Source organism: Dama dama, chromosome 9 (assembly GCF_033118175.1).
Source record: "Dama dama isolate Ldn47 chromosome 9, ASM3311817v1, whole genome shotgun sequence".
NCBI classification, from domain to species: domain Eukaryota; kingdom Metazoa; phylum Chordata; class Mammalia; order Artiodactyla; family Cervidae; genus Dama; species Dama dama.
Window position 1 is genome coordinate 96,892,589 of NC_083689.1, and position 12,270 is coordinate 96,904,858.

At 40.5% G+C, this 12,270-nt stretch overlaps 1 protein-coding gene across 9 annotated transcripts in view; it reads left to right on the forward strand.

Moving 5' to 3' along the window:
* CAST (calpastatin) overlaps positions 1-12,270 on the forward strand; it is a 124,106-nt gene that overhangs the window by 63,541 nt on the left and 48,295 nt on the right. For all 9 annotated transcript variants that reach the window (XM_061152058.1, XM_061152057.1, XM_061152055.1 and 6 more), the window contains one exon: positions 6,966-7,025. In XM_061152058.1, the coding sequence (XP_061008041.1) occupies positions 6,966-7,025 (60 nt within the window). The remainder of the gene's footprint in view (positions 1-6,965; positions 7,026-12,270) is intronic.

The window sequence follows — 12,270 nt, forward strand, 5'->3', positions numbered from 1 at the left end:
ACATCACTTTGCCAACAAAAGTCCACATAGTCAAAGCTATGGTTTTTCAAGAAGTCATGTATGAATGTGCAAGCTGGACCATAGAGAAGGCTGAGCACCAAAGAATTGGTGCTGAGCTCTCGAACTGTGATGCTAGAGAGGACTCTTGAGAGTCCCTTGGACTGCAGGGAGATCAAACCAGTCAATTCTAAAGGAAATCAACCCTAAATAGTCATTGGAAGGACCGGTGCTGAAGCTGAAGCTCCAATACTTTGGCCAGTTGATGCAAAGAGTCGATTCATTGGGAAAGACCCTGATGCTGGGAAAGATTGAGGGCAGGAGGAGAAGGGGATGACAGAGGATGAGATGGTTGGATGGCATCACTGACTCAGTGGACGTGAGTTTGAGCAAGCTCCGGGAGATAATGAAAGACAGGGAAGCCTGATATGCTAGAATCCGTGGGGTCACAAAGATTTAGCCACAACTTAGCTACTCAACAACAAACAGCAGCAGTACGGTACTTTGAGTAAGCAAGTGGGGATTAACAAAGATGGATGGAAGCCCACTTTGGATTGCAGTGGTTTGGATGTTACAGTGTCAGGGCTGATGCTAGTGAGGTGTACCTGAAAGAAAGGCATATAGGATTTGGGTATTTGGGGAAGAGAAGCATCCCAACCAGTTGCACTTTTGTGAAGAAAAAATGTAAAAGGGAGAGATGAGTGAGGTGTGCTCTGAGAAAGGGATGGGCTGGCTGCCTGGAGATGTTCTGTGCTGGGAGATGGTTGGGATTGGAGACTGGGGGCCTTTAAAGGCAAGAGAAAGGCTTTCTTTGTGATACAGTGGTTTACAGGAGTCATGGCCCCTGCATCTACTTTAGAGGGAGGCATGAGAGTGACACGTGGAAAGAGTCACGTGGCCACAATGGGTGAGAGAGCCAAACGGCTGGAGTCGGGGAGACCTTTGCCAAATATATGTGAACAAGAAAATCGGTTTCTGTTTCTGAAGGATCTGAAAAGTATACCATCTCCCCTTCATATCTCTCATCATTTCCAGCAGTAAACTTCCAAAATTCTTACTGTAGCAGGTGAGCAAATCTAAAGAGGTTTTGTTGAATAATGCCAGAACATAAGATGCCGAACTGGATAAGTGCAGGAGTAAACGTTATTTTTATGGCTGCAGTTACTTTCGTTTATCAATAATTGCTCGTTTTAATGGTGTTGGATAACCCAGTAAGATTATTTCAGGTGGGCCTACAACTGACATAGAACCAAAACATTTGTCTGGTGCCATAGGATTTTCTCCATACCTGTTAGAGCATTTAAGCTGTAACTAAATCTGCTAGATGCCTGTTGCACAGACTGCTTACTGTCTGTTTATTATGAACTTTTTCAAAGCTGTGATGGTGATTTATTCGTTGTGTAGCCTCGGCCCCAGGCTCATTGCTCTTTAAACAGTTTCTGAGTGGGTAGTTGGAAAATAATTACTTTTCCTCTGCTGTTACTTTGATTTATACATTAATTTAAGATTATATATAGTAATACTCTGTATGTATGTCAAGAGATTTACATGGGTCATTTAGGAGGGAGAGCACGGTTAAGGCTGCAGTTGAGTCTGATACACAGTCCTGCTCCCGCAGAGAGATTTTGGTATTTGTGCACTGGTATGGCTTTAAATCTGGCTGTCTCCTGGTGTTAGGAGCCACTGGGTGGTAGACCCTGCAGCAGGGGCAGTGGTTTAGAAATCAGACCACTCAGACGGGCCTCCCCACCTCTTGTCTGGGTGATGCCCGCTTATCCTTCAGTCTCCACGTCAGGTGTTACGTCCTCAGCCTCACCTGTCCTGACTGTCTCCTCAACTGGATCTGTTTGCCTTAGTCTGTGTTCTCATTGGACCCTGTGATTTTCCTTTATAGCACTTACCACAAGTAGTTACTAAAGTGATGATTCTTTTTTTAAATTTGTTTTATCGAAGTATAGTTGATTTACAATGTGTTAATTTCTGCTGTATAGCAAGTTTGTTCAGTTATACATGTGTGTACATGTGACAAACCTAGACAGCATATTGAAAAGCAGAGACATCACTTTGCCTACAAAGGTCCATCTAGTCGAAGCTATGGTTTCTCCAGTAGTCCTGTATAGATGTGAGAGTTGGACCAGAAAGAAGGCTGAGTGCTGAAGAATCGATGCTTCTGACCTGTGATGTTGGAAAAGACTCTTGAGAGTCCCTTGGACTGCAAGGAGATCCAATTAGTCCATCCTAAAGGAAATCAATCCTGAATATTCGTTGGAAGGACTGATGCTAAAACTGAAGCTCCAATCCTTTGGCCACCTGATGGGAAGAACTGACTCATTGGGAAAGACCTTGATTCTGGGGAAAATGGAGGGCAAAAGGAAAACGGGACGATAGAGGATGAGATGGGTTGGATGGCATTATTGACTCAATCGACATGAGTTTGAGCAAGCTCTGGGAGTTAGTGAAGGACAGGGAAGCCTGGCGTGCTGTAGTTCTTGGGGTCACAAAGAGTCGGGCATGACTGAACGACTGAACAACAACAGCAGTACATATTCTTTTCCATTATGGTTTATAACAGGATGTTGAATATAGTTACCTGTGCTATACAGAAGAGTGTTAGTTGCTCTGTGGTGTCCGACTCTTTGCAAACCCATGTAGCCTATAAGGCTACTCTGTGTGTAGAATTCTCCAGGCAAGAATATTGGAGTGGGTTGCCATTTCCTTCTCCAGAGGATCTTCCCAACCCAGGGATCTAACCTAGGTCTCCTGCATCGCAGGCAGATTCTTTACGGTCTGAGCCACCAGGGAAGGACCTTGTTGTTTATGCATTCTGTATATAGTATGTGCATCAGATGGTCCCCACCCCTCACCCTGTAGGTGACCACAGGAGTGTTCTCTATGTGAGTCTGTTTCTGTTTCATTGATGCGTTCATTTGTGCCATATTTTAGATTCCACACATAAGTGGTATCATACAGTGTTCGTCTTTCTCTTTCTGACTTACTTCACTTAGTATGGTAATCTCTGGGTCCATCCATGTTGCTGCAAATATCATTATTTCATTCTTTTTTATGGCCAAGTAATATTCCATTCTCTCTATATGTATATATACATATACACGGAGACAACCTAATGTCCATTGAAAAGAATGGATAGAGAAGATGTGGGGTGTATATGTTGTTTCCATGTCTGCCTATTATAAATGGTGCTGCTGTGAACACAGGGGCTCATGTTTCTTTTTAAATATAATTTAATCCAGATGCATACCCAGAAGTGGGATTGAAGTTGTTGTTCTATTAGTATCATCTCTGACCAGGCTGTAACTTTCACAAGGTCAGGGACATGTCTGACAGTTTCCCATCATTTCGCACATACTTAACACAAACTATGTTCTGAATAAATGTTTATCGAGCCAGTGAACTCTTACTTAATCTTTATGAGATCCCATTTTCCTCATCTGTTTAAAACCTCCATATTCAAAGTTTTTCTCTAAGGTTCTTGAAAGAATTATGGATTAACTCTTCAAAATTTTTGAATTTTAAGTTATTCACACCTATGATCGGAAATTCAAACCATATAAAGGATTTAAATTGAAAGTGTATATAATCCCTCAGTGGAGGTAACAGATAGTAAACGTTTCTTGTCTTACAAATAGAATAAAAATTAAACACTCCACAGTTAGCCAGAGTTGAACCAGCCCTTAACAGGATGGGATTATTTTCATTTCCAGCCCCCATGAATTGGTTTTCCTCTTTTAGTTTCAAAATATTTAATGCCCTAGGGGTGGGATAAAACTCTAAGGGAGGAATCTATGCTGAAAACAGGTGCAGCCAAGGCTGCAGTTCAGTTCCCATTACAGTCTGCTCCACGCTTATTTATAGGCATTCCACGGAGATTTTACTGTTCTTGGTGAACCTTTGAAGGTCTTCTCCTTTCTAGGATTTAAGGATCCCTTCCAGCTATTGCTTAATAAAGCAGTAAGGCAGACTAGAAAATGCAAGGCTATGGAATTGCAAGAATGTTTTAATAAATTTGGATGTTTATAATAAGCGACTGTCCACCCAAAGATCTGCAGCTTAAAAAGTGCTTCCGTGTGGAGTGTTTGGTCTTGGGTGGTTTTAGATGGCTGAGAGAAATCATTGAAGGAGTGGGACATAGTTAAGTGGAGCTTGAGTTTGAATAGAGATTTGTACAACCAATTCTACCTGTGGAAGGACAGTCATTAATATATAGATAGTGAAAGTGAAACTCTTAGTTGCTCAGTCGTGTCTGACTCTTTGCAACCCCATGGACTGTAGCCCACCAGGCCCCTCTGTCCATGGGATTCTCCTGGAAAGAATACTGGAGTGAGTAGCCATTTCCTTTTCCAGGGGATCTTTGTGACCCAGGGATCAAACCCTTGTCTTCTGCATTGGCAGGCGGATTCTTTACCACTGAGCCTCTGGGGAAGCCAAAAGGATGTGTTAATTCCCACATATTAAAAAAAGTTCTCATGGAAAACTAAATATTCACATATTTATTTGCTAGTTTGATGGGGGAAAATCTGCTTTGATACATCCTTCAGTTCCTTATCCTGAAGGGAAGGTAAGAGATGCAGTGTGTGCCTGCCACAGGGACCAGGTATATCTGTGTGTGTGTGTGTGTGTGTGCGCTTTGGAGTGGGGGTGCCCAATTGGTGCCTGAGGGTGCTCAGGAATAATTAAGTTTATATAACTGTGTTTGAAAAATCAGTACAATAAAGCTTTGGGCTTTGATCTGTCAATTGTGGCAATTTAACTGTAAGTACCATGCTGTCCGACATGAAGTGAGGTCAGTATGAGAAGTGATCGTGTTCACATACCGTGGGTTACTGGGGGTTCATGCAGTCACCTTGAGAGTGGTGTGTCGGAGCTAGGGGAGCTGGGGACCAGTAGGCATGGGCGCATCCTGCCTGGGGACTCAGCCTTGGACGTGGCTCCAGGCCAGCCCTCAGGCCCGGGGCTCCGGGTGCTGTTGGTAGAGAACTGGTTGGTAGAAAGACAACCAGTTACTTAAGAAGGCAGCTGTGCCAGATGGAACCCCTGGACTCTAAAACCCAGTGGACTCACATGTTAAGGAGGTTTACGTGAGCCTGAGTTGGAATTCTCAAAGATAGTAATTGTGTGTTTAATATTAGCCAAGGTAATACAAGTTAAGTCTAGAGTACATAGTTCTCAGTACCATGCACGTTGTCCTGCTCACGTGATTAGTTTGCAGGGACTGACACCACACCACTAGGAACTGGGTTTCTTGAATACTTCAGTTACCATTTATCACTTTTGCCCGCCAGGGAGGAGTCTGTTTTGCCCTCCAGTTCTGATCTACCTGAGTCTGTTTCCCAGAGCTGTGCCTACTCTGCTGTCTTGTATAATACCTTAGGACTAAGGCACCAGCAATTTTCTGAGCACCTACAGTGCCAGGCATTTTACCCACAGTATCTCAAATATGTGCAACCCTGCAAAATAGGTACTATAGGCCCCATTTTATATATTTGGAAAAGTTAAGACCCAAAATCACAGAGCTAGTAATGGGGAAAGCTGACATTTGAACAAAATTCTGTAAGTTTCCAAGTCTGTGTTCTTTCTGAAAATAACAAAAATTAGAATGATATTTTGTTGTTGTTCAGTTGCTCAGTCGTGTCTGACTCTTTGCGACCCCATGGACTGCAGCACGCCAGGCTTCCCTGTCCATCACCCATTCCAGGAGCTTACTCAAACTCATGTCCATTGAGTCAGTAATGCCATCCAACCATCTCATCCTCTGTTGTCCCCTTCTCCTCCCGCCTCCAATCTTTCCCAGCATCAGGGTCTTTTCCAGTGAGTCAGCTTTTCACATCAGGTGGCCAAAGGATTGGAGCTTCAGTTTTAGCATCAGTCCTTCCAATGAATATTCAGGACTGCTTTCCTTTAGGGTGGACTGGTTCGATCTCCTTGCAGTCCAAGGGACTCTCAAGAGTCTTCTCCAACACCACAGTTCAAAAGCAGCAATTCTTTGGCGCTCAACCTTCTTTCTGGTCCAACTCTCACATCCATACATGACCACTGGAAAAACCATAGCTTTGACTAGATGGACCTTTGTCAGCAACGTAATATCTCTGCTCTTTAATATGCTGTCTAGGTTTGTCATAGCTCTTCTTCCAAGGAGCAAGTGTCTTTCAATTTCATGGCTGCAATCACCATCTGCAGTGATTTTGGAGCCCGAGAAAATAGTCTGTCACTGTTCCCATTGTTTCCCCAACTATTTGCCATGAAGTGATGGAACTGGATGCCTTGATCTTAGTTTTCTGAATGTTGAGTTTTAAGCCAACTTTTTCACTCTCCTCTTTTGCCTTCATCAAGAGGCTCTTTGGTTCCGCTTCACTTTCTGCCATAAGGATGGTATCATCTGCATGTCTGAGGCTATTGAGCACTTAATTACCAGGCAGCAATAAACTTAGAAGGTCTTTATTTCCTATGGAAGAAAAATTAAGGGGAAACTAAAGATCAGACAGTTTAAGTAGCTTGCCCAAGGTTATTTAGTAAGTAGCACACCCCGAATTTGAACCCATTTGGAGTGATTACAAAGGCTTTTACCCACGGGACAACACCACATACTGAACTTTTATGGGAGTGGGACTCTAGGTGAGGTAAAACCAAGGTGAAGAGTTAAAAGTAAATGTGGTTAAAGGGACTTCCACCATGACTCATTCGGTAAAGAATCTGCCTGCAATGCAAGAGACCCGCGTTCCATCCCTGGGTCAGGAAGATCCTCCGGAGAAGGGAATGGCAACTTATTCCAGTATTCTTGCCTGGAGAATTACATGGACAGAGAAGCCTGGCAGGCTACAGTTCATGAGGCTGCATAGAGTCAGACACAGTTGAGTGACTAACACAACTACACTGCTACGGATAAAAGGAGCTGGAGGACAAAGCAGGTTGTAGGTTAACTAGAATCAAACTCCTGTTTGTTTTCTTTCTAGGTGGCTGCTTCCTCTGCCTCCGCCAGCAAGTCTTCCAGTATGAATCCCACAGAAGCCAAGGTGTGGAGCGTCTTCAAGGGTCAACTTGGGTGAACGCCCTTCCATTTGTAAAGCAAAATGAATAGGGACTTTGACAGATAGGTTGTGTGTCCTAGGAAACTTATGTTATGGAAGTAAACATTTTCTTCCTAATGAAGGTCTTTGAAAACTCAGCTTTCCTTTCAATATTTGCATCAAACACCATCCATATACTTACACATCATTTTAGAATATCTACAAAAGTGTAGTCAGTGAGAGTTCTTTTGGTCCTAGACTTGAGTTTTTTAAAATTGTAAGATAATTTCTCTAAGTACATTTCTCAGAATCTAGACAGAAATATAAATTCTTAATTTCTTACTGAAACGGTTTTATTATCCTAACCATTTAAAACTAAATCCAAGAATGAGAAAGTCTACACTAGATGAACATAGAAAGAAGTGACACAGATTCTGGTTACTTCAGGCGCTTTCTGAAGTTTTTTTCTGACATTTGAGTCTTGTGGGTCACCATCTTATTGATAAACTGTTGTTGAGTTCTTGGGGTATTCTGATAATTTCTTGGAATTTCAGAATTAAAAATAAAAGAATGACCTACAGTTGGATTGCTCCATAAAATAATAAGCCTATTTCTAAAGAGTTGGCTGAGCGGCCTCAACCCTGTCACCTACTTACCATGACTCGAACTGAGTTTCTCGGGAATGTTCTAGGATGGAAGATTAAAGAGGAAGCATTTTTCAAGATGCTCTCAACTATTTCTCATGAGCTAATATTCTTCAATGTCTTTTTAAGAGCTACCCCAGCTCCATTATTATCAAATTTCCCTTGTTTAAAATTACCAACATTTCCCTTGTGTTTTCCTTGTTACTTTACTGTCCCAAGTAGGATCCTATGCCGTAATTTAATCCTGTTAATAATAATTTAGTACTGTTTAGTAATCCTGTGGCATCATCTTGAACTGTGTTTAAAGGAGATTGCAAATATCCTGAAACACACTGTCAAACTCTAAGCCCTTAGTCAATGTCATTTAGCACTCATTTTTATTTTTAAATGTAAAGTTATGTTTTTATTTAGTAGTTAATTTCTTAATTTTTTTCAAAATATGTGTTATCTGATTCATGATTAACCACCTGTTAGGTGTCACTGCTTCTTTATACCAAGCTTAATCTTAAAAAGTACCAGAAAATCTGATCTTTAAAATGATCTTAAGACTGTAGAAAAAACATTTACCCCCTGCCCCCCAAAAATTCTCATTGAACTTAGAGTCTGTGAAAATTAAAGTAAGGAGATAAAAAGGAGAGCCAGAAATATGGGATTTCCTTTTTTTTTTTGCTTTGCTTTTTTTTAATTATTATTTTGGTTCACATTTGACACAATGCCTCATTATAATTCATCCCTGCTGACTCTCAGTTTAAGGGCCGATACTTATTTCAAGTGTGTCCTGTTTTCCAGAGCAAATGTCAGCAAATGCTTCAGCCATTGCTGAGCGTGAATCATGAGAATTCTTGGCACTCCTACAGAGGTGGACTGAGGGAAGAGAGAGAGGGAAGAGAGGGAGGAACAAAAATAAGATGCACCAGTGGATGACTCAGAACCACTTTTGGCCTTAATTTTCTGTCCTTGGTGAATTTCAGTCACACTGTTCTCATTAATCATCTTATCTTCATTGCTTCTTTCTTTAATTTTTTAAAATTTTAATTAGTTTTTGTTTTTATTTTACATTGTAGTAGGCTTCCCAGGTGACTCAGTGATAGAGAATCTGCCTGCCAATGCAGGAGCTTGATCCCTGGGTCAGGAAGATGCTCTGGAGGAGGAAATGGCAACCCACTCCAGTATTCTTGCCTGGAGAATCCCATAAGGAAGGATAATCCCACAGAGGAGCCTGGTGGGCTGCAGCCCATGGGGTCGCAAAGAGTCAGACACGACTGAGCGACTGAGCACCCACACCCACAGTTGATTTATAGTGTTAGTTTCCGGTGTACATGCTTTTTCCATTTATTGCAGAATATTGAGTAGAGTTCCCTGTACGATCCAGAAGATCCTTGTTGGTTGTACATTTTAAATACTAGTGTGTATATGTCAAACCCAAACTCCCAGTTTATCGCCCCCCCTTCCCCCTTTAATAACCATAAACTTCTTTTCTGTTCCTGTTTTGTAAACAAGTTCTTTTGTATCATTTTTTAAAGATTCCCCATGTGAGAGATATCATGATATTTGTCTTTCTGTGTCTGAATTAGTTCACTTAGCCCAATAATCTCCAGGTCTATCCATGCTGCCACAAATGGCATTATCTCATTCTTTTTAATGGCTGAGTAATATTCCTTTATATATATATATCTTTTTATCCTTTCATCTGTTGATAGACATATAGATTGCTTCCATGTGTTGGCTATTGTAAACAGTGCTTCAGTGAACATTGGAATACACGTATCCTTTTAAACGATGGTTTTCTCTGGACATATCCCCAGGAGTGGGATTACTGGATTTTATGGTAGCTCTTTGTTTAGTTTTCTAAGGACCCTCCATACTGTTCTCCATGGTGGCTGTACTGATTTCCATTCCCACCAACAGTATGGGAGGGTTCCCTTTCTCACACCTTCTCTAGCATTTCTTGTTGGTAGACTTTTTGATGACGGCCATGTTGACTGGTGTAAGGTGATATCTCATTTTAATTTTCATTTGCGTTTCTCTAATAACTAGTGATGCTGCACACCTTTTGATGTTCCTCTTGGCCCATTTGTGTGTCTTCTTTAGAGATATGGTTATTTAGGTCTTCTTCCCATTTTTTTAACTTTTTTTTTTTTATTTTAATATTGAGTTGCATGAGCTGTTTGTAAACTTTGGATATTAATCCCTTGTCAGTCACATCGTTAGCAAACATTTTCTCCCATTCTGTAGATTGTCTTTTTATTTTGTTTGTGCTTTTCTTTAATGTAAGAAAGCTTTTAATTAGGCCCCATTTGTTTATTTTTGTTTTTAGTCCTATTATTCTGGGGGATGGATCCAAAAAGATATCACTATGATTTATGTCAAAATGTGTTTTACCTATGTTTTCCTCTGAGAGTTTTATATAAGTATCTGGTCTTGTATTTGTGTCTTCAGCCCATTTTGAGTTAATTTTGTGCATGGTATTATGGAATTTTCTAACTTCATTCTTTTGCATGTAGTTGTCCAGTTTTCCTGGCACCACTTTTTGAGGAGACTATCTTTTCTCCATGGTATAGTCCTGCCTCCTTTGTTGTAGATTAATTGACCATAGGTGTGTGAGTTTATTTCCAGAATTTCTGTCCTACTCCATTGATCTGCACTTCTCTTTTCATGTATTTCTGTTTTTATAGTTGTTTGATGACTATAGCTTTGATGTAGAGACTGAAGTCTGGGAGCCCGATTCTTCCAGCTCCAGTTTTCTTTTTCAAGCTTGCTTTGGCTGTTTGGGGTCTTCTGTTTCTCTGTACAGGTTTTAAAATTTTTTGTTCTAGGTCTGTGGAAAATGCCATTATTTTGTAGATTGCATTGAGTCTGTTGATTATCTTGGGTAGTATAGTCATTTTGACAATATTGATTCTTCCTGTCCAAGAACGTGGTATATCTTCCCATTTGTTTATGTCATCTTCACTTTCTTTCATCAGTGTCTTACGGTTTTCGGAGTACAGGTCTTTTGCCTCATGAAGTAGGTTTATTCCTAGGTGTTTTATTCTGTTTGTTGTGATGATAAATGGGATCATTTGCTTAATTTCTCCTGATCTTTTATTGTTGGTGTATAGTAATGCAACAGCTTTCTCTGTGCTAATTTTGTATCCTGCAACTTTACCAGATTCCTTGCTGAGCTCTAGTAGTTTTCTGGAAGCATCTTTTGGATTTTCTGCATATAGTATCATGTCACCTGCAAACAAGGGCATTTTTAGTTCTTCTTTTCCAATTTGTATTCTTTTTATTTCTTTTTCTTCTCCGATTGCCATGTCTTAGACTTCCAAAAGTATGTTTAATAAAAGTGGTAAGAGTGGACATCTTTGTGGTGTTCCTCATGTTAGAAGAATTGCTTTCAGCTTTTCACTGTTGAGTGTGTCGTTAGCTGTAGGTTTGTCATATATGGCCTTTATTATTTTGGGGTATGTTCCCTCTATGCCCACTTATGTTGTTTTTCCCTTGATGCTTTTAATATTTTCTCCTTATTTTTAATTTTTGCCAGTTTGATTGCTGTATATGGTTAGTTTTTTGTGGTTGCTGTTGTTTGTTTTTATTGATGGCTGTTCAGCAGTTACTTGATTTTAGTGTGTTCGTGAGAGCTCATGTCCTCCCACTCCACCACCTTGCCTCCACCTCCCTTCATATGCTTCTGATATATGGCTTATAACATTTATACTAGCCTCCTCATGGAGATTTTTGCACACTTTATGAGCATATTTCTCTAAATATCTCTAGCTTTTAGAGAAAAGGTGTTACTGCAAGGTAAAGCCTGTATCAAATCTTGGTCATGTTCGGCACCTTTCAAATGAAAGTCAGTCCAGCTCTGAGGCAGTACGTCTAGGTCTAAGTTCTCTCTCTTGTCGCTCACACTCGTTAGTCACACTGCGGTGTGCAGGGTGAAAGATCAGATCATGGTTAATCAGGGGAGATCCCTTAGAGAGTCTGTGGAGTGGACACTGGAGCCCGACAGCTTGGCTTTTATTCCTGGTTCCATGCTGGCTATGATACTGGGAAACTCCTCCTCACTTAATTATAAACTTAATTAAACTTAGTTTTTATTTTATGTTAGCATATAGTTGATTGATGGTGTTGTGTTAGTTTCAGATGTACAGCAAAGTGATTCTTTGTGTCATGAAATGGGGATGCTGGTGGTGACGATGATAATGGTACTCACCATACCTTTCTTATAGGAATATTATGAGGACTCAGAGAGTTCAGAACAGTCCCTTGTACTGAGGGGCTGTCTATAAGCGTCAGTTATTATTGTCATCGTTGTGATGTCCATCAGCCTCACCGCCACCAAAAATAAACTTAAGAGATGTGTTAGTGATTACTGATTAAAACGTATATTTCATTAGAAGCTGCTTGATTCTGTGATTATACATTCTTAATTGTAGAGTTCTTCCATGCAAAATATTGCCATAGTGCCAAATTACAAATTAGAAGCTATTGATAGACTCAAACCACTACAATACCAGCTGGCTTATTTTCCTTGTTAACCATTTAATAGATTGCATATGTATAAACTAAAAAAAGCAGTGCTGCCAGTATAGAAACTCATTAACAAGGATCCAGTTTGAAAG